The sequence below is a fragment of the Mustela erminea genome, chromosome 15, assembly GCF_009829155.1.
Source record: "Mustela erminea isolate mMusErm1 chromosome 15, mMusErm1.Pri, whole genome shotgun sequence".
In the NCBI taxonomy this organism is placed as follows: domain Eukaryota; kingdom Metazoa; phylum Chordata; class Mammalia; order Carnivora; family Mustelidae; genus Mustela; species Mustela erminea.
In genome coordinates, this window is record NC_045628.1 from 79540094 (window position 1) to 79563210 (window position 23117).

Here is a 23117-nt window from a genome sequence, read left to right on the forward strand (position 1 = left end):
ACATTAAAAAAAAATTCAAGACTCTTCCCTACCTCAGAAAATTATACCTTTTAATAAACCATGTATGTTTGAAAGTTATTGTTGACTTTGAGTGAAATAGCAGACTTACGTGGCCATTTTCAAAGTTGTACAATAATCTTGGGTCATTAAATTCACAGGACTCTGTGATGACAGAGGGTGACAGACTGAGGAAGAACAGAGAAAATTCACTGTAACAAAAATTCCTGATGGGGGCCAGTGAGCAATCAAAGGGACTCACAGCCCCTTGTTCTGTGTTCAGTAAGTTACACTATAAAGTCTACAGAGCAACCACTGACCCTTAAACAACATGGGTATCAACTGTGCACATCCACTTACAGACAGATTTTTCTCATACAATGTATTTTGTCTTCCTTGTAATTTTCTTAAGACCATTTTCTTTTCTCTAGCTTTATTGTAAGAGCACAGTATATAACACATATACAAAATGTGTGTTAATCAACTGTTTCTATTATCGGTAAGGCTTCTGGTCCGACAGTAGTAGGCTTTTAGTAGTTAATTAGGAGGTAAAAACTATACATGGATTGTAAGCCACAAGGAGAGTGTCAGCACCCCTAGTTCCCTGTTGTTCAAGGGTAAAAACTGTATAGTAAGTATTTAAAGTTCTGTCAAATTATAATTCTCTCAGGGCTCAACTTGCAAAACGGCACTAGAAAATGCCTAAATTTGTGTTGAATCCCATATAGTTATACAGAATTTAAGACAGTAACTATAAAAGAAACAAATCAAAGCCTGGATTCTGGGTTCTTTGAGTATCACGTGGGAAAGATCTATTCAGGAGAGATCTCTGGGAACTGCCTTTGGAGGTCTGGACAAGGGACAGCTGTGTTGTATATCAGAACTCCGGTACTGAGAAAAGTTCCACTGCAGGGAGAAAGGAACATGGGCAGAGTAGAAGAGAATATTGTCTACTTACCTTAATTTTCGGATATCGGTATCACTTTTCTCTGACTGATTTCTGATGGAAAATGAGGGAGGAAAATATACTGGTTTAAGAAAGATTATAGATATAAAATGCTTTAGGAATTCCAACCATGCATAAAAGCAGATATAAACCATATTTGTTTAAGAACTGCAAATTTTCATTTAGGTCATATTAACTTTTATTCTCATTTAGATACAGCTATGTTATTAGAAATGCATATAAGTTTTGAAGTAAATAAATGCTTACTAGTTAAGACAGAAATGAGAATTTTCAACAGAGCATGGCAATAAGAACACTTACCCATAAATTATACCTGCAATGGTACACTTCTTAAATGTCATAATATTGCAAGTGAGGGTTCCTGTTTTATCAGAAAATAAGTATTTTACCTAAACAAAGAAAAAACCAACATGATAAACAACATAAATATAAAATATATTTAGAGAACAAAGACAAAGTTAAGTTCTTTCTCTTCAAATCCTCAAAATCTTTGAACTTTTAGAAAACCAGAAGTTCACTCTATAAGAATTCTACCTTTAATATTTATACTTCTTTCAGAGATTCTCTTTTGTTTTATGTTACAGATAAAATTCTGTTAATATGCAAAATAAATTTCAAGTCATCAAACCTAAGAAAATCAGAAGTCCAATTCATTTTTTTTTTGCCACAAGAAATCTCATCAAAAATCTCTAGAAAACATTAAGTTTCCATATAGATGGATATCCATATAGATGGATACATAGACACACACATACCCCCAAAACCAAACAAAGATACCACAAGGAAAAAAAAAACAAAACACAGGCCAATATCCCTGACAAACACAGATGCAAAAATACTCAACAATACTCAACATATATTAGCAAATTGGGGGGGGGGGGCGCTGTGTGGCTCAGTCAGTTAAGCGGCTACCTTCAGTACAGATCATGATCCCCGGGTCCTGGGTTCGAGTCCCGCATTGAGTACTCTGCTCAGCAGAAAGCCTGCTTCTCCCTCTACCTGCCTCTCCCTTTGCTTGTTCTCGCTCTCTCTCTCTGTCAAATAAATAAAATCTCTAAAACAATCAAACAAACAAAATACTAGCAGATCGAATTCAACAGTACATTGAAAGGATCACACAACATAATCAAGTGGAATTTATTCCAGGGATATAAAAATAAAATCAATGTGATTTACCACGTTAACAAAATAAAGGATGAATATCATAAGACCGTTTCAATAGAAACAGAAAAAAGCATTTCACAAGATTCAATATCCATTTATGATTAAGAAAAAACCTCAAGTAAGTGGGATTAAAGGAACAAACTTCAACATAAAGGCCAATATGACAAGCCTGCAGCTAACATCAAGGTCAATGGGGAAAAGCTGAAAGCTTTTCCTCTAAGATCAGAAGCAAGAAAGGGTGCCTCCTCTCACCACTTTATTCAACATAGCATTGGAAATCCTCGCCAGAACAATTAGGCAAGAAAAATAAAAAACATCCAAATTAAAAGGGAAGAAGTAAAACTGTCACTATTTTCAGATGACATTTTACATACCAAAAATTTTAAAGACTGTACCAACAACCTGTTAGAATTAAGGATTCAGTAAAGTTGAAGAATATAAAGTCAACATACAGAAATCGGTTGATTTTGTTTCTTTTTATTTTATTTTTTAATTTTTGAACTTTTTAAAAATAAACTTTATTTTTTAGAGCAGTTTTAGATTCACAGCAAAACTGAGTGGAAAGGAGAGCGTTTTCATCTATCTTCTGCTCCAACACATGCACAGCCTCCCCCACTAAGTGACATCCTGCCCCAGACTGGTACATCTGTTACAGTCAATAAAACAACACCGCCTTACCACTCTTACCAAAGTCCACAGTTTACATTACAGTTCACTCTTTTTATTTTAATTTTTTTCAAATTTTTATCTAAATCCTAGCTAGTTAACGTATAGTATAATATTGCCTATCTATACATTAATAATGAACTATCAGAAAAAGAGAAATTAACAATTTCATTTACAACTGTATCAAAAATAACAAAATACCTAGGAATAAATTTAATCAAGGGAAAGACCAATATACTCATGAAAGAAAGTGAAAAATACACAAATACATGAAAAGATATTCCACTTTCATGCATGTACATTCCACACGAAGCAAACTACAGATTCAGTGTAACCTCTATCAAGATTCCAGTGGCATTTTTCACAGATTTAGAACAAACAATCCTAAAATGTGTATGGAACCACAAAAGACCCCAAATAACCAAAGCAATCTTGAGAAAGAACAAAGCTGGAGGCATCATGCTTCCTGATTTCAAACTACATTACAAAGCTATAGGCAATCCAAATGTATGGTATTGGCATAAGAACAGAAACATAGATGAGTGGAACAGAATAGATAGCTCATAAATAACCAATGAATCTCTAGTCAATTAATTTACAACAAAGGAGGCAAAAATATACATTAGGGAAAGGACAGTCTCTTTAAAAAATGGTGTTCAATAAATAAATGACAGTCTCTTCAATAAACTGGACAACCACATGCAAAAAAAATGAAACTGGGCCATTTTCTTACACCATATACAAAATTATCCCAAAATGGACTAGACTTGAACAGAAAAACCTGAAACCGTAACACTTCTACAAGAAAATATAGGTAGTAAGATCTTTGACATCAGTCTCAGTGATGACTTTTTTGATTTGACACTAAAAACTAAGACAACAAAAGCAAAAATAAACAAGTGGGACTACATCAAATTAAAAAGCTTCTGCAAAGCAAAGCAAACCACCAACAAAATAAAAAGATAACACAATGAATGGGAAAAATATTTGCAATTCATGTATTTGGGGAGGGGGGTTGATATCCAAAATATATAAAGAACTCATACAACAGCAAAATAATCCAATTTAAAAAATGAGGAGAGCATCTCAATAGACATTTTTCCAAAGAAGAAAAATGGCCAACAGACACATGAAAAGATGCTCAGCATCACTAATCCCCAGAGAAATGCAAAATAGAACCATAATGAGATATCACTTTCACACCTGTTAGAATGGTGATTACCAAAAGACAAAAGGTAACAAGTGTTGGTGAGATGTGGAGAAAAGGAACCCTTGATGCACTGCTGGTAGGAATATAAATTGAGACAACCACTACAGAAAATAACAGAAAATAACATGGAATCTCCTCAAAAAATTAAAAATAGAACTACCAGCGATTCCACTTCTGGTTATTTATCTGAAGAAAATGAAAAAACGAATTTGAAAAAATAGAAGCATCCCCATGTTCATGGCAGCATTATCTACAAAAGCCAAGATGAAACAACCTAAGTGTCTGTCAACAGATGACTAAAGAAAATGTGGTGTATATGTAATATAATGATACATAATAATACACACACACACACACACAAAATTCAGGCACAAGAAAGAAGGAAATCTGGGACGCCTGGGTGGCTCAGTTGGTTAAGCGGCTGCTTTCGGCTCAGGTCATGATCCCAGCGTCCTGGGATCGAGTCCCACATCGGGCTCCTTGCTTGGCAGGGAGCCTGCTTCTCCCTCTGCCTCTGCCTTCCACTCTGTCTGCCTGTGCTTGCTCTCACTTCTCTCTCTATGACAAATAAATAAAATAAAATCTTAAAAAAAAAAAAAAAAAAAAAAAGAAAGAAGAAAATCTTGCTGTTTGTATAACATGAAAAGACTTTGAGAGCTTTATGTTCTCTGAAATAAGTCAGACAAAGAAAGACAAATACCACATGATCTCACATGTGCGATCTGAAAAAGAAAAATAACTCATAGCTACAGAGAACAAATCAGTGGTTGCCAGAGACAGGAGTGCTGGGTGAGCAAAATGGGTGAAGGGGGCTGAAAGGTACAAACTTCCAGTTATAAAATAAATCCTGAGGATATAATGGATAGCATGGGGGGGGGGGATTGGTAATTAGAGCATGTTCAAAAAAAATGCTATATTGCAAATTCAAGTTCTCATCACCAGAACTCTGTAAATAGCTATGGTGACAGATGTTAACTAGATGTATCGTGGTCATTTTGCAATATTTACAAACATCAAACCACTATGTTGTATACACCCGAAGCTAATATAATCACATGTGTCAATTATACCTCAATAAAAAAGGAAAAGAGGCAGTGTTAAAGCATTTATTGTTGTGGTAAAATGTACATAGATAAAATTTACCATTTTAGCCATTTTTAATTGTTATTCAACACATTCACGTAATTGTGCAACCATCACCACCATCCATCTCCAGAACTTTTTTATCATCCCAAACTGAAATTCCTACCAGCTCAACAATACAGTAACTCTTCATTCTCTCCTATCCCACAGCCCCAGGTAACCACTATGCTGCTTTCTGTCTCTATGAGTCTGACTATTCCAGGTACCTCAGATAAGTGGAATCTACTATTTGTCCTTTTCTGTCTGGCATGTTCCATTTAATGGCATGTTGTAGCATGTTTCTGAATTTCAGTCATTTTCAGGGCTGAATAATACTCCATTTTATGTATCTACCGCATTTTGTTTAACCACTTAGCTATTGATGGACATCTCCATTGTTTCCACCATTTGGCTATTGTGAATAATTCTGCTAAGAACATCTGTGTACAATAACTTGTTGAGTCCCTTCTTTCAATTCTTTCATGAAAATATCCAAAAGTGGAATTGCTGGAACATATGGTGATCCTTGGTTTAATTTTTTGAATTTTCACCATACTGTTTTCCACAGTGACTGCATCACTTGATTTTCACCAGTAGTGCACCAGGGTTCCATTTCTCCATGACCTCAAGAACACTTGTTGTTCTATGTTGTTATTATTGTTTTATAGTAGCTGTCCTAGTGGGCGTGAAGTGGTGTCTCAATGTGGCTTTGATCTGCATTTCCCTAAAGATTAGTCATGTTGACCACCTTTTCATCTGCTTATTGTCCATTTATACATATATATCCTTTGGAGAAATGCCTATTAAAATCCCTTGCCAATTCTTGAATTAGGTTATTTGTGGTTTTGCTGTCAAATTTTAGTTTTTTAACATATTCTGAATAGTAAACCCTCTGTGGTCTTCTCTTTTCAATTTCATTGATTTCTGCCCTTATCTTTATGTCTTACCTACATAAACAATATAATTAATTTTTAAAGTTTGAGTTCCACACCCACTTTTATTATATTTAATTACTACCCTAAAGAGGCTAGAGTCAATGGACTACATGAGGTAGATAAAGTGCTCTTTTCCCAACTGTCAACAGAAAACATATGTTTAGAGGATTAGCAAGTAATCAGATATTCATGAGCAGAATCTAGAATGCTAATGATTCCATCATCCTTCACCTTTAGTTGTCCAAAGTAAAAATATATTCATGTTGTCAGATCATACATTTCCAGGCACCAGAAATCTTCTAAAATAAATATTTACTGAGAAGTCACTATTCAAATGATACCATACAATGTGACCCTAAATTAGAAAGCATACATGCAAATTACTGGTTAGAATTATTAGTGTTAGTCAAATCCCTTCTTCATACTAGGTACTGTGCTGAGTATATCACAAATACATTATATTATTCAATCCTCATAACAACTTTCTGAAGTAGATGTTATGATCACACCTGATTTACAGATCATGGTAACATTGCTTGTCAGGGTTTACTCTCCAGAAGCTTAACTCCAAAATTCTGCTTCCACCATAATTTACATATTGCCTCTAATTAATTGAGCAAAGGGAAATTATAATTATAATATATATACTATGTATATTATAAATTATAATCTTGTAAAAAAATATTAAGAGCAAAAAATAATTACAAAATTTAACAATCATTAGTCTTCCTCCTTTCAGGTCCCACCCAACTGTGGGAGTTAGTTGGGTTTTTCCAGCTATTCTCTAGTATAATTGACAAATAACCAGGAACTTTTAAAAACAATTTATACTTGTAACAGTGCCACTGCCATTTAGAAGGTAACCAACTTTCTGTTGGTTACATGGCATCATTTCTGCCCCTTTCTAGTGTACTATAGGGACTAAAGGCCTGAGGGTACACCTGAGGGTGAGGCAGGTGTGAAATTTTGCAGCAGGTTTCAAATGCTTTCTTATAGGTCATCTGCCATAGAGAAGCAGAAGCATAGCCCCCAGTGACAGGTCCCCACGCTCCTGTGACCCCCTGAAAGTTAACTGAAAACTTGAGAGCTAACTGAAGATTTCCCTACCTGCTTCTCCAGCTCTTCTCTCTCATAAGCACATTAATAACCTGTATCAGGCCCATTCTACTTGCAACCCATGATGTGTTATCAATATTTTTAACAAATCCTACTTTTGAAGCTTCATATGGGTATCACATTCACTACTGCCTATGGCTGAATTCAGCACTTCGACTTTGCTCACACTCTCCCTAGATCCACCTTCTTCAAAGTTCCTGTCACATACCCAGTCCCTGAAATAGTCCTCACCTGCCCAAGCTCTTCGTTAAGATTGGATGTTCTGGCCATGGCATAGACATCATTTCCTCTGTAATGCATATCTTCATCCTGCAAGAAATGAACAAAATATCCAACCCACACAATCAGAACAAGGCTCAAAATTTCTTCAGATCAACTCTACTGCCACTGGTCTTCTGACATGGCTGACATGAGAAAGAATTCAAAATGGCAAGTCTAGAATACTTAGAGAGTCTTGGTTCTAGTTTTATATGTACATTGCCAGAGCTGATTCAGGATAGGCAATGCTACACAAAAATAAATGTCAGTGTATCGTTGGTTTGGGTGTCAGAAGACTTGGTTTCCAAATCCTGGCTCTGCCTCAGACACTCTGTGGAATTCTAAGGGTGTTTTGCAGCTACTCCATCCATAATGTGGGGGCAATAACATAGATCTCACAGTGCTACTGTGAAAAGTAAATGAGAATACATTTAAAAGCACTCTATCTCATTTTGTGGTTGTAAAAGACAATACACTTCCAGTGATGGTAATTCCTTGACACATTTTAATGAGATACCTAGCAAAAATTTTATTTCCAGGAAATATCTTTTTAAATAGAACTGAAGGGACACTTGGGTGGTTCAGTTGGTTAAGCGGCTGCCTTCAGCTTGGGTCATGATCCCAGCATCTTGGGATTGAGTCCAACATCAGGCTCAGCAGGGAGCTTGCTTCTCCCTCTGCCTCCCACTCTGTCTGCCTGTGCTCGCTCTCTCTGACAAATAAATAAATAGAATCTTTAAAAAAAAGTTTAAATAGAACTGAAAATTGCAAACATACATTCAAATTGGTAAATTCATTCAGTCACATGTCATTAAGTATTGGTTTAAATGAATGCATGGTTTTCAGCTAAGAAATCTTTTCCTTATTTTGAGGGGATTCTGGAATAGCTGTTTCACTCTTGCCAAGATATGTAAATCTATTATAAGTCTACTGGACTCCCCTTCTCTAGAGTATCTTCAATTTTAATGGGCTATCTCTTTACAGTTGCTGCTAAGCCACTAGCTCTTAAATCTTTCCTTTCAGTTAGGAAAAATATCTACAACAATGGTGCCCTCAAGAGTGACTCAGAGATACCCAGGCACAGCTAGGTCAGGTTGACAGTGTTTGGCTTTACTGTCAAAAGCACAACTGGCCCATGAGCTAGCCCCACAGTGATAAACTAGTTATGCTGATTTTCAAATCCAAAGCCACAGATCAAGAGAGAACTATTTTTGCTTTTTTTAAAATTATCTGATTTTAATACTCACCCAGTTTATAAACATGGCCTGAATGTATTTCACAATTTCCAGAGTGACAAGCAGGCTAATGGGGATGAGATTGTGGTACAAGATGATGAACACCAGTAAGTCAAACCCTAAGCTGTGGGAGATGTATTCTGTGGAAGAAGATCAGAAGAACTATGTCACAGCTTTAGGCAGTATCTTTCTTCACGTTTGTTTGTGTTATTACTTGTTATAACTGTGAATATTTCTGCATGAAAATTCTTTAAAGTATAATTAAATGGACACATCAAAATGGCTTTTAAGGAATCCCCAAAGCACCAACCATATAATAGGGTAGATGGCAAGTATCAAGGTACAAGATCTAGCAAGAGATAGACCCCGCCATCAGGGAGCTTTGGATGCAGTTTGAGAAAGTAAGATGAGTCAGGAATTATGGCATGATGAATTCTGTGATAGCACTGAACACGGAGACTAGCAACAAAAGCACAAAGTGGAAGGCCCAGAATAAAGGCACAGCAAAGTTTTGGAGAAGGGGGTTTGTTAAATGGCGAAGATGAGGGGAAGAGAATGAGAATGACATCTTATTTACCTGGAACTACATGGCTTGAAGACAAAGAAATAGTGATTTTTAAAACTCAGGGAAAGAAGAAAAGTGAAGCCAAAAGGAAAAGGGGAAAAAAATTGAAACATGTCGTGATATACTCATTTTTAAAGAGGTATACACATTTGAGAGAGTAATTTTCCAATAAAAATTCAATCTAACAGAGAAAGAGTAAAGATGGCGGAGGAGTAGCAGGCTGAGATGACATCAGGTAGCAAGGGATAAGCTAGATAGCTTGTCAAATCATTCCAAACACCTACAAATCCAACAGGAGATCAAAGAGAAGAAGAGCAGCAATTCTAGAAACAGAAAATTGACCACTTTCTGAAAGGTAGGACCTACGGAGAAGTGAATCCAAAACGACAAGAAGATAGACTGTGGGGGAAGGGGCCAGCTTCCAGCAAGTGGCGGAGCAATGTAGCACAAAATAGGGACTTTTAAAAGTCTACTCCATTGAGGGACATCGCTCCAGAATCTAAGCGGGGGTGGAGCCCTTGCGGGGACAGCATGGTCTCAGGTCCCGCAAGGTCACAGAGGATTGGGGGTGTCGGAGTGTCACAGATCTCACAGGTATTAGAGCAGGGAAGCTGGAGACAGAGATGGAGCTAAGGAGTGAGCTCTCAACTCAGGGTTATCTTACACTGTGATCTGTGGCGCAGTTGGGCCACTGTCCTTTGAGCAGGGACCCCACAAGTGGCAGATCCGAGGAGACCTCCCTGGAAGAGCAGCAGGTATCTGCTGGGTATAGAGACTCCAGGCAGGGCTGTGTTCCAGAGACAGAGATGCTCGGTCACAGGCTGGATGAGCTCAGCACACGGCCGGAGGCCAGGGAGACAGGAGTGATTGAGTGCTTTTCTCCTATGGCACACTGAGGAGCAAGGCCCCAAGCTCTCAGCTCTCCTGGCCAGATTGGGAGGCCGCCATTTTCATTCCTGTCCTCCAGAACTCTATGGAAAGCATTCAGGGAACAAAATCTCCCAAAATGAACCCCAGCAGATTACCTAGCCCCACCCCTGGTAAGGGCAGTGCAATTCCACCTCGGGCAAAGACATTTGAGAATCACTACAACAGGCCCCTCCCCCAGAAGATCAGCAAGAAATCCAGCGAAGACCATGCTCACTTATCAAGGAGAACAGCGAAATTCCAGAAAAGAAAGCAAAGCATGGAATTCATGGTTTTCTCCTCATGATTCTTTAGTCATGCAAAATTAATTAATTTTTTTAATTTAATTTTTATCTTATTCTAATTTTTTTAACTTTTACTCTTTCCTCTTTTAAGGTTTTTTAACTAGATTATCTTAACAATACCTTTCATTTAAAAAAATCTTCTGAACCTTCATTATTATAGTCATATCTTATCCTTCATTGTATCTAACTTTATTTTTTGTACACACATAGGTATTTTTCCTTCTAAAAAGTTTTGGGATACAACCTCTTCTAATGGATCAAAATATACCCTAAATCTAGCACAGGGCTTTGTTCTAGGCTCTAGCCTGAGCAAATTCTCTCCACTTTCTTTTTCCTTCTTTTCCCAAACAACTTATCTTATCAACTCCTTTTTTAGAATATTTTAAAATTTTTCAACTTTACAGTCCTATTCCATCCCTTCATCATGTTTACACTTATTTTTGTATTTTTGTATATATACAAAGTTTTTCTTTCTTTAAAAATTTGGGAGGTAGTTTCTTCTAAGACACCAAAATACTCCCAAAATTAAGTGTGTGGCTCTGTTCTATTCACCAGTCTAATATTTATATTAGACTACCAGGGGAATTTTACCAAACACTTAAATAAGAAGCAATATCTTTTCTCCTGAAACTGTTCCAACAAATAGAAATGGAAGGAAACTCATTTTATGAGGCCAGCATCACTTTGATCCCAAAACCAGAAAAGGATCCCATCAAAAAAGAGAACTATAGACCAATATCCTTGATGAACACAGATGCGAAATTCTCACCAGAATACTAGCCAATAGGATCCAACAGTACATTAAAAGGATTATTCACCACAACCAAGTGGGATTTATTCCAGGGCTGCAAGCTTGGTTCAACATCTGCAAATCAATCAATGTGATACAATACATTAATAAATGAAAGAACAAGAACCATATGATACTCTCAATAGATGCTGAAAAAGCATTTGACAAAGTACAGCATCCTTTCTTGATCAAAACACTTCAGAGTGTAGGGACAGAGAGTGCATACCTCAATATCATCAATGCCATCTATGAAAAACCCACAGTGAATATCATTCTCAAAGGAGAAAAACTGAAAACTTTGCTGCTAAGGTCAGGAACACAGCAGGGATGTCCACTATCACCACTGCTATTCAACATAGTACTAGAAGTTCTAGCATCAGCAATTAGACAACAAAAGGAAATTAAAGGCATCCAAATCAGCAAAGAAGTCAAACTAACACTCTTTGCAGATGATGGGATACATTATGTGGAAAACCCAAAAGACCCCACTCCAAAACTGCTAGAACTTATACAGGAATTCAGTAAAGTGTCAGGATATAAAATTAATGCACAGAAATCAATCACATTTCTCTACACCAACTACAAGACAGAAGAAAGAGAAATTAAGGAGTCAATCCCATTTACAATTGCACCCAAAACCATAAGATACTTAGGAATAAACCTAACAAAAGAGGCAAAGAATCTGTACTCAGAAAACTATAAAGTACTCATGAATGAAATTGAGGAAGACACCAAGAAATGGAAAAATGTTCCATGCTCATGGATTGGAAGAACAAATATTGTGAAAATGTCTATGCTACCTAAAGCAATCTACACATTTAATGCAATCCCTACCAAAATTCTATCTTTTTTTTTTCAAAGAAATGGAACAAATAATGCTAAAATTTACATGGAAGCAGAAAAGACCTTGAATAGCCAGAGGAATGTTGAAAAAGAAAGCCAAAGTTGGTGGCATCACAATTCCAGACTTCAAGCTCTATAACAAAGCTGTCAGTGTGGTACTGGCACAAAAAAAGACACATAGATCAATGGAACAAAATAGAGAGCCCAGATATGGACTCTCAATTCTACGGTCAACTATTCTTCAACAAAGCAGGAAAGAATGTTCAATGGAAAAAAGATGGTCTCTTCAACAAATTGTGTTGGGAAAATTGGACAGCCACATGCAGAAAAATGAAATTGGACCATTTCCTTACACCACACACAAAAATACACTCGAAATGGTTGAAGGACCTCAATGTGGGAAAGGAATCCATCAAAATCCTTGAGGAGAACACAGGCAGCAACCTCTTTGACCTCAGCTACAGCAAATTCTTCCTAGAAACATTACCAAAGGCAAGGGAAGCAAGGGCAAAAATGAATTATTAGGACTTCATCAAGATCAAAAGCTTTTGCACAGCAAAGGAAACAGTTAACAAAACCAAAAGACAACTGACAGAATGGGAGAAGATATGTGCAAACAACATATCAGATAAAAGGCTATTATCCAAAATCTGTAAAGAATTTATCAAACTCAACACCCAAAGAACAAATAATCCAATCCAGAAATGGGCAGAAGACATGAACAGACATTTCTGCAAAGAAGACATCCAGATGGCCAACAGACACATGAAAAAGTGCTCCACATCACTCGGCATCAGGGAAATACAAATCAAAACCACAATCAGATACCACCTCACACCAGTCAGAATGGCTAAAATCAACAAGTCAGGAAATGACAGATGCTGGCCGAAGATGGGGAGAAAGGGGAACCCTCCTACACTGTTGGTGGGAATGCATGCTGGTGCAACCACTCTGGAAAACAGCATGGAGGTTCCTCAAAATGTTGAAAATAGAACTACCCTATGACCCAGCAATAGCACTACTGGGTATTTACCCTAAAGATACAAACGTAGTGATCCGAAGGGGCACGTGCACCCGAATGTTTATAGCAGCAATGTCTACAACAGCCAAATTATGGAAAGAACCTAGATGTCCATCAACAGATGAATGGATAAAGAAGAGTGGTATATATACACAATGGAATACTATGCAGCCATCAAAAGAAATGAAATCTTGCCATTTGCAATGATGTGGATGGAACTAGAGGATATTATGCTGAGTGAAATAAGTCAATCAGAGAAAAACAATTATCATATGATCTCCCTGATATGAGGAAGTTGAGAGGCAATGCGAAGGGTTTGGGGGGTAGGAAAGGAATAAATAAAATAAGATGGGATCAGAAGGGAGACAAACCATAAGAGACTCTTTATCTCACAAAACAAACTGAGGGTTGCCAGGGGGAGGGGAGTAGGGAGAGGGTGGTTGGGTTATGGACATTGGGGAAGGTATGTGCTATGGTGAGTGCTGTGAAGTGTATAAACCTGGCAATTCACAGACCTATACCCCTGGGGCTAATAATACATTATATGTTGATAAAAAATAAAACAATTTTTTAAAAAATTTTTTAAGTGAAAGAAAGAGCTGTGGGGGTGAAGGGGAAGTGATTAAAAAAAATCAATCTAATGTCACAGAAATTTACTGAAAAATATCTAGAAGGAATTCAAGGGGATAAATACATATTGCTTTATACAGGTCTTTTTGAAAACTTATATTTCAACCTTAAACATTACATTTATATGTTGAGTTATGGGAGGTGGGGTTATAACTGAAAGAACACAAATTGATTTGTAAAGTTTAATGAGTTAAACACAAATACATATATAGAGAGACAAAATTAGATAATTTTAAGTTAAAATTTTATGTTCACTTTTCCCAAAAAAGGGAGCACACTTCTAATTTAGAATAGTAGTTAAATCTAGATTTCTAAATTGTCACTTTAAAAGTCAAGTTTAATTTGCTATCATATCTACTCAAACTCTTAACCACCATTGAGTTTACTAACTTTCCCCTTATTTGCCACGATTATACTTTTATACTTACTGCATGACTTCATGGTCATAAATCAATCTTTCAGGAATACTGGTGGCAGATATTATTATGACCATTTGATGGACAGAGAAGTAGAAACAAGAGATTTAGTGCTTTGCAACATTTATTAATTACTGAAAATACAGTTACACTTTAATTGCTCAATACCTTTTTCTTCTTTTGGCCTAGAATATCCTGGGTAGAGTGGTATAGTGCAGAGCCAATTATGTATTCTCATTCCAAATAAGCCAATAAGTTCCTCTGTGCTTTTTGGCAAATATACATAATCTGTTTCACTTTCATGAAACAAGGGACTGGACTAGAAAACTATACAGTTCTGCTTCTAAACATAAAATTATTTCTTCTAGCCAAAAAATTACTGAATTCCTATTATGAAAAGGTACTATTCTTGGAGTTAAAGAAACAATGATTCTCCAAAATTTATAATTTTCAAAAATCTCACAATCTAGCTGGGGGGAGGAGGAAGCACAAACAATAATTATAAAACATGAAAATGGAATGATATCTATTAAGAATATCACTATAGAAGCCAATAGGGATCCTAATTAAACTAAAAGAGGGAGACAAGATATAGGAAATGCTTCTGGAGAAGGTAAGGCCTCATCTTGGACTGAAATGAGAAGTGACAGGTGTCCAGTCAAGAAAGGATGCATTTGAGGCAGAAGGAAGAGCTCAAGATGAAAGGCCTAGAGATGCTGAAGCAACTGGTGGATGGAAGGATCATGAAAGAGAACAGAAGTCAGTCTTCTCTGGATAGAGACCAAGTGCTCAGGAAGAAGTGGTGGGGAATCAGGTGATGGAGACAGGACTAGGTCATTAAAGTCCTGATATGGCAAGCTAAAGGAGATTTATCTTGACCCCGTAGGTCACAAGTCTTCAGCCAGAGGGTAAAGATTTTAGGTTTTACAGGACATACAGTCTCTGTTTCAGTTACTCAGCTATGCTATTGTAGCACTGAAAGCAATCACAGATAATACATAAATGAATAGACATGGCTGTACCAGTGAAGGCCCTTCTGTGGAGATAAAACATGCACACATACATATATAAAATGAAATTTTCATGAAATTTTCAAGATTTATGAACCCAAGTTGAGGCATTCCTGGTGAACCTAGGATCATGAAAAATGCCAGCATTTAAAAGGTGGATCAAAGTTTCTATGAATCAAATAGGGAAAATATTTTTTTTAAGCAGAAGAGGGTGGCAGAGGTCCAATTAGATCCCACTTAAAAATGACCACTGGAAACAACGTGTGTTGGAGAGGTTGTGGAGAAAGGGGAACCCTCTTACACTATTGGTGGGAATGCAAGTTGGTGCAGCCACTTTGGAGAAGAGTGTGGAAATTCCTATAACCCTGCAATTGTACTACTGGGTATTTACTGCGAAGATACAGATGTAGCAAAGAGAAGGGCCATCTGTACCCCAATGTTCATAGCAGCAATGACCACAGTCACCAAACTGTGGAAAGAACCAAGATGCACTTCAACAGATGAATGGATAAGGAAGATGTGGTCCATATACACTATAGAGTATTATGCCTCCATCAGAAAGGATGAATACCCAACTTTTGTATCAACGTGGACGGAACTGGAAGAGATTATGCTGAGTGAAATAAGTCAAGCAGAGAGAATCAATTATCATATGGTTTCATTTATTTGTGGAGCATAAGAAATAACATGGAAGACATGGAGAGGTGGAGAGGAGAAGGGAGTTGAGGGAAATTGGAGGGGGAGATGAACCATGAGAGACTATGGACTCTGAAAAACAATATGAGGGTTTTGAAGGGGTGGGGGGTGGGAAGTTGGGTGAGCCTGATGGTGGTTATTGGAGAGGGCACGTATTGCATGGAGCTCTGGGTGTGGTGCATAAACAATGAATTCTGGTACACTGAAAAGAAATTTTTATAATTTTAAAAATTTTAAAAAAAATAACCACTGGGTTTGGCAACTGGAATTGATTCCTACCCTTGAGTTAAAATTCTCGTAGACTGGTTGAAGTGGATAGCAGATGGAAGTGGACCCAAGAGTGACCAGGATATAAGAAAATAGAAACAGTGAGGGTTGTTTCTTCTTTTAAGAAGTCTGATCAAGAAGGAAAGAAATAGGTCATTTGTAGGGTATGCAGACATTGACACATTTTATCAACATCAAAATATCAGTGTCTTTAAGAATTTATGTCTGTTTCAAAATAGGATAATATTCACAGCCCTGGGCTAGGACAAATTAAATAAATGCATTTAATTTGAGATTACTATTTCAAAATCATTGAAAAAAAATCATTGAGATAAAAACTAGATAGGCACCATCTAGAAATCTAGATTGCATAAGAATGGATCTTTGATTTATTTAATCAAATGTACAAAGTATTTCTCTTAGCTTCTTTTTTTAAATTTATTTTTTATTTATTTTCAGCATAACAGTATTCATTATTTTTGCACCACACATGCTTCTTTATTTTTAAGATGTTCACAGTCAGATCCTCTCAACGGAAGTTAAAAAAATTTAAAATCCTCAGCTGATAGAGAAAAGGCAGAAAAATGTATGATGGTTAATTATAAAAACATGGAAAGATATAAGTCAAAAAAAGACTGAACTTTTAATGCCGAGGATCAGTTTACTTTTAAATCTTACTGATCTTCTAGTCAATGTAACCACTGACTTCCCTTCAGGGTCCCTCGTCCTCATTTTCTTGGCATCATTCATTGTCCATAGAGTACTGTACTAACCCAGTGAGGTGGATATTATGGCCATTTTCAAATGAGGAAGGACATGTTTAGAGAAGTAAAAGACCTTTTCCACCTTCTCCTGGTGACTAAGTGGCAGAGGCAAAAATGCAGGCCTTGTCTGTCTGGCTCACAGTCTCATTCTTCTGCCTTGACTCCTCCCTCTTCTTTATTCTGGACTGCCAAAATTATGTGGAACTGGCGGAACAATCTCAAGAAGGAAATATTGTTTCTAAACTCATTAATCCTTAGGGGTACAGCATTACAACCCCCAAAATGGTATCTTCTTACTACCCTTGGACACTTACCCTTCATCCTGATGTACCAAATGCCTTCTCCGTACCATTCATTCCAGAGTATGGCCCCTACACAGCTCACCAAGGACATGGCCAGGAGCAGCAGGAACAACACCAGGATTTGCACATTGGTCACCTTCTCAACATTTGATCTCTTGAGAGGCAATTTGATAGAATTCTGCATAATGGCACATGCACACACATCAAAAAGAATGAAAAACAATCAAAGGAATTATAATGCATGAATACTTTGATGGCAAAAAGAGGTAAAAAAAAAAAAAAAAAAAAACCCAACAGTTGAAAAGTAGAACACTTTTTTGTCAAACAACTAAGAAGACTAAAAGTGTGCCATATTGTTGAATGACATGGCTTTCCACTTTGGTCCTTAAAGCTTTTTTACTAATTAACAAAGAACATATTCACACAGACAATCACACCAGAGTTCTAGGGTTTTAAAAGAAATCAAATATGGTAAATCAGTCTAGGTGATCTGTACAGATCTCCCCTCACAACAGAAAAGATCAAAAGACCATAGTAATTTATTGGCTTTACTATTTATAGTTCTTGAATTATTTCTGGTTTATTTAAAAACAATTGAAAGTACCTTTCATCTGAGTCTATTGGGAAAATATTCAAGATTTTACCAGTATAATAACTGCTCTGACATGCATATTGGAAACCAAAGCTCTGGGTTAGGGATACAGTGACAGTTTCAAATAATTTTCTATTAGCATTTCAGATTTGCCCGTAAGTTTCTTAAAATTGTCTGTGGAGGTCTACTGAAATATTAGCAAATATGTGTATATTTAATTTTTTAATATATAACATACATAATTGACATCTATATCTGTGTGTATATAGATAGATAGATATAGATATTTAACTTTTCAATCACACTTTGCCAGGTTAAGTTTACCATTTCTACATTTTCTTAATGTAGAAACATCCTCAAAGTCTACAAGTTATGAAAATATTATTACTATCAATTAGTCAACTTTTTTACAAAGCACAGGAACAAGATTTTCTTTAAATCCTAGGTTTAACTGCATTAAGCTTATTATTAGAGAACATCCATGTGTGTGTGCACATAATTTATATATATATGTATATATATATACATACATCTATGCTCATATACACTTATAATATCTCCAAAACAATCATGTCATTCCTTCTCTTTTGCTGACCTATGTAAGTTATTTCTTCAAATGTTGTACAATATAGAACAGTTTACAACTAAGGGTATTGTACTTAAAATCTTTCAGTAAGGACATATTGACATTTACTAGTTTTTTCTTTCCTAAAGTCATGGAAAAGCCCTCTTTGAGATTTCTGTTATTCCAAAACAACAAAATCAACATGTATAATAAACTTCTGCAATGATTTACATTCACAGAACATAGAGAAGGACATACTTTCTCATGAGCTGCACCACAGACAAGCCACACTGTGAAAATAATGGAGCGGGCTTCTTACATGAACAGTAGACACTTAAATCTGAGATGCAGTGTTGTATTACCAGGTGTACAATTAAGACAGCATGATCATTTGATACTGTTTGAGGGTCGCCATTTTACAACTGAACTGTGGGTCATGATTCTGTGTGTTCTATGTTGCCCTTGGTTCCCTGCCTAAACACAAACTTCTAGTTGGGGATAGAGTATGTTCGCATCACTGTCTTAGTCTGGGGCTCCTAGTATACAGAGTATAAGGAAATCTTACCCATTAATGCATTGTTGCAGGGTACAATCCCAGGGCAGGAGGAAAGTGAAGAAGAAGAAAAATGAGGCAAGAAATTGGGAAACAAACAGAGTGGAGTGTCACCAGTCATAGCTTTGCAAGAAAATGTACCCAGGTCTCAGTGATATAGTTTCCAACTTTCCTCAGACTCATCTGTCACCATTCCATGCCTTCTCTCTCTGCCATTTATACAACAGTCATCCTGAGCTGCAGTGCCCACATGGCCCTTGGACACATGCCAATTCTTGGTCTGGTTCTGTCCTACCTGCCTCCCTTCTTTCCGAACTTGCTTTACATGCTACTTCCCCATAGCAGCCTCAACATCATGCTGGATGGAGCTCTTATGTAGACATGGAACGTCCTACACTCACCACTCCTGAGGGACCTCTTGCTCTTATGTTACCTCGACTGTCTTCCCTCACACACTGCAAGAAACTCAAGGACAAGCAATAGGTATACTAGATCCCAAGGTCTTAGCATAGCATCTGGCATTACATTTAGAGATATAAATATCTCTAAAGAGATATTTATAGAAGGAATAGTCAAAGCCAAATGTTGTATTTTAGCAGATAGTATAATGGGTAGACCTACTGTCAAGTTCTCATGAATAATAAACATGCAAGAAGTTCCTTCTCCCAAACAAAGATGGCAATTGACTTTCAGGCATATGATTTTGTGATTCAACACTTCCTCACAACACCTGGTGCTCATCACAACAAGTACCCTCCTTAATCTCCATCACCTAGTCAACCCATTCCCCACCCATCTCCCTCCAGCTGGAATTTAAATAAAAACTTCCAAAAAACATGCTGCCTTTTGTTTCAACAATTTCAATGTTAGAGATTTATCTTCTGTAAAAATAAAAATAAAATAAAATAAAATAAATAAGCAACTATCCATGTTCACTGCAGCAATATTTATAATAGTTTCTCTCCCCTAGACTCTCTAAGGTAACTATATCATTTCCACATGTTAAAGATTTATTTTTTTATCTGAGACAGAGAGAGAGAGCACACAGGTGGGAGGAGGGGCAGAGGGAGAGGGAGAGAGAAGTTTAAGCAAACTCTGCTCTAAGCATGGAGCACCATGCAGGGCTCAATCCCTCCTCGACACTGAGATTAGAACCTGAGCTGAAATCAAGAGTCCAAGCCTCAACCGACTGAGCCACCCTGGTGCCTCTCCCTATGTTAATATAGAATGTAATTTTAAGTTTTAAATAGCAATTCACATAATAGTCTGTACAGATTGGTACCATTTTTGCCAACATTAAATGTTTTCTGTACATTTATGTGTCTGTATACATATTATTAAATATTTGCTCATTATAGAATTAAAAAAAGAAAAAAAATGATTGAGAGGAATGGTACATAAGAGAAGGAATTCACACAGAACTTCTAATGTCATTTTGGCCAAAATAATCTTACCATAAATTGGAGCCATATAGACTAAAATGAAATATGGACCTCCCACAAGGGGAGATGGAGAGGAGAAGGGAGCTGAGGGAAATTGGAAGGAGAGGTGAACCATGAAAGACTATGGATTCTGAAAAACGATCTGAGGATTTTGAAGGGACGGTGAGGGGGAGGTTGGGGGAACCAGGTGGTGGGTATTAGAGAGGGCACGGATTGCATGGAGCACTGGGTGTGGTGCAAAAACAATGAATACTGTTGCGCTGAAAAGAAATTTTTTAAAAAAAAGAAAGAAAAAGAAATATGGACCTCCCTTCGATGTTCAGGTTAATAAACAGAAATAATCTTCCTTAAAAAAAAAAGATTTTATGTATTTACTTAAGAGAGAGCTTGAGCAGGAGGAGGAACAGAGGAGAAGCTGACTCCCTGTTGAGCAGGGAGCCTGTTGTGGGACTTGATCCCAGGACCCTGGGACCATGACCTGAGCCAAAGGCAGACACTTAACCAACTGAGCCACTGAGGTGCTCCCAGAAATAATCTTCCTAAATTCAAGAGATAAATACTAATCTAGAGGCAATACTACTTCACAAGTTATTTTACCTGCATGAATTTGGTTTCAAATCCAGTGTAAACAACTATGCCAAGGATCCACTGAGTATTTTTAAGTTGTGTACCTCTTAGCAAGACCTGATCTGGTCCAATTGGAACAGGGCTAAAAATAAAGAAGAGCAGTTATAAGTAAGCCAAAAAAGATTTTCCTTTTCTTTTCACAATATAAAGCAAGTATAAGTTTTCACCTTACTTATCTTTCTTTCTGTCAAGTTCAACTTTGGGGGTAAAGAGCAATAAAAACATTTGTGTCTTCATAGGAAATACCTCTTTCTAAAAGAGCATGAAAAACCAATGTTTTAGCATCCATTTCTCAGTAACTCAGAAGTATGTCGACTAAACTTTTAGAGAGAAAATATCTCTTGTGTGTAGGGTGACTATAAAACTTATTGTCAGGAAGATTAGGTTGAGGAATAAGTACCTGGGTGCTGACTTGGTAATCTGCAGAAAAGATTACACGTGGGCATTCAGAGCACACAAAGGAAGCTCAGTCGGCCATATTTACCTGTCCTCTTCCCCTCCAGCACAGCCAACTTACTATATAAAAGATGTTTCTGTAAAAGTCTTAAATGTAAGCTAAGTGGGGTAGAAATTGGGAAAAAATCCTTCATTATCAAACAGAAACCTTAGTGGCTTCTCTTCTTGGATGAATTTCAAAACCTTTTTCTTTCCACCAATTTACCCCAAGGGATGTGCTAAGTGCTTGTCTGCGAAGGGAACTTGGACCAACAACTTCTCTAGTCTTTCCATTTGTAAATATACCAATTAAGAAAATGCCATACACTTTCCTCCCTTACTTAAAAATTCCTTTTTTTTTTAAACAGTATATTGACACCTCAGGTATTTCAACATCAAGTAAAAAATGAAAAAGTATAAAGGTTTAAAATGTTATCAACCAAGAGAACAAAAACTGCCGCATTTTATTTTCCATTTTAAAAAAATGTTTGAGATGTGAAAGAGGATACCTTTTATCATTTAGATACAACGTTCCAACAAAGGTGTTGAAATGACGATTAGGTCCTTCACATTCTATTTTTCCAGATAGGCTTGACAATTGTTTTTCTGTTTGCATTTCAGCTGTTTCAGAAAGAGCCTGTAAGATAAAGTCAAAGTTAAAACATAATGAAAATTTAATCTTAATAGCAAAGTTCAATGTCTCTAGTGGTTCTTAAGAGCAAATTAAGAAAATCAGAGTCTAAAACTGTACTGCATATATCAGGTAATAAACAATGTACATAAAACTTAAACATAAACTTTCTTTGAAAATTTTCCACCCCAGCATTTTTCAAATAATTTTAATAAGGTTGAAAGAAGTAGGAAAGTTACATTCTCATCATCTCCATAGAAAAACAACATTTTTGAAAGCTTAGTCAATTTAACCAAACATCATATCATGTTTGATACATCTATGACTAATGATGTTGAACTCTGGACCATGCTTAGATTAGCAAGGATCTACAATACTGATTCCATGTATCACCTGATATGCTTGCATCAGATTCATCTGGAAGTCTTTAAAATACAGATTGCTGAGAGTTGCCCCCAAGATTTTTTTATTCAGTAGGTCTGGGTGGGTCACTAGAATTTGCATTTCCAAAAGAATGCTGACAGTGCTGGTCCAGGGATCAAGCTTGGAGAAACACTGATCTAGAGAGCGTCTCATTACAATAAGATTATCTCAACTTTCCAGAGAGAAAAAGTGGATCATCTTCAGGAGAACAAGAACCAAATTGTCATGGGTCTTTTAAACAGCAATACAAGATATATGAAGACAGTGAATATTTATTTTTAATTATCTAAATAAAAGACCTGTAAACTTAGAAAGTTATATCTTCCCAAATATAAATATGAAAGTTTAATGCAAATATTTTCAAGCATGCAGTGTCTTGGAAATTTTGACACTCAAAAACCTACACTGAAACAGTTTGAGATGCACTTCTGTTAATCAAAAGATGCCTTACAGAAGTACAAGAGCAAGTTACCAACAGGGTCAATGTCTTCTAGACATTTATAATACATATAACTCATAAATAATTAGTATGAAAAATATGTAAAGAAATCCTATAAACCAACAAAAACATAAATATCCCAATAGAAAAATGAACAAACGGAGGAATCAAGATGGCAGAGAAGTGGCAGTCTGAGGCTACATCAGGTAGCAGGAGATCAGCTAG

The 23117-nt window shown here is 36.6% G+C and overlaps 1 protein-coding gene across 5 annotated transcripts in view; it reads right to left on the minus strand.

Annotated features, from left to right (window-relative positions):
- RNF6 (ring finger protein 6) overlaps positions 1 to 23117 on the minus strand; it is a 282619-nt gene that overhangs the window by 157767 nt on the left and 101735 nt on the right. For all 5 annotated transcript variants that reach the window (XM_032314708.1, XM_032314711.1, XM_032314710.1 and 2 more), the window contains 8 exons: positions 21909 to 22036; positions 20935 to 21046; positions 17198 to 17363; positions 8683 to 8810; positions 7409 to 7486; positions 1265 to 1353; positions 956 to 997; positions 110 to 185 (listed from right to left, as the gene is read on the minus strand). In XM_032314708.1, the coding sequence (XP_032170599.1) occupies positions 110 to 185; positions 956 to 997; positions 1265 to 1353; positions 7409 to 7486; positions 8683 to 8810; positions 17198 to 17363; positions 20935 to 21046; positions 21909 to 22036 (819 nt within the window). The remainder of the gene's footprint in view (positions 1 to 109; positions 186 to 955; positions 998 to 1264; positions 1354 to 7408; positions 7487 to 8682; positions 8811 to 17197; positions 17364 to 20934; positions 21047 to 21908; positions 22037 to 23117) is intronic.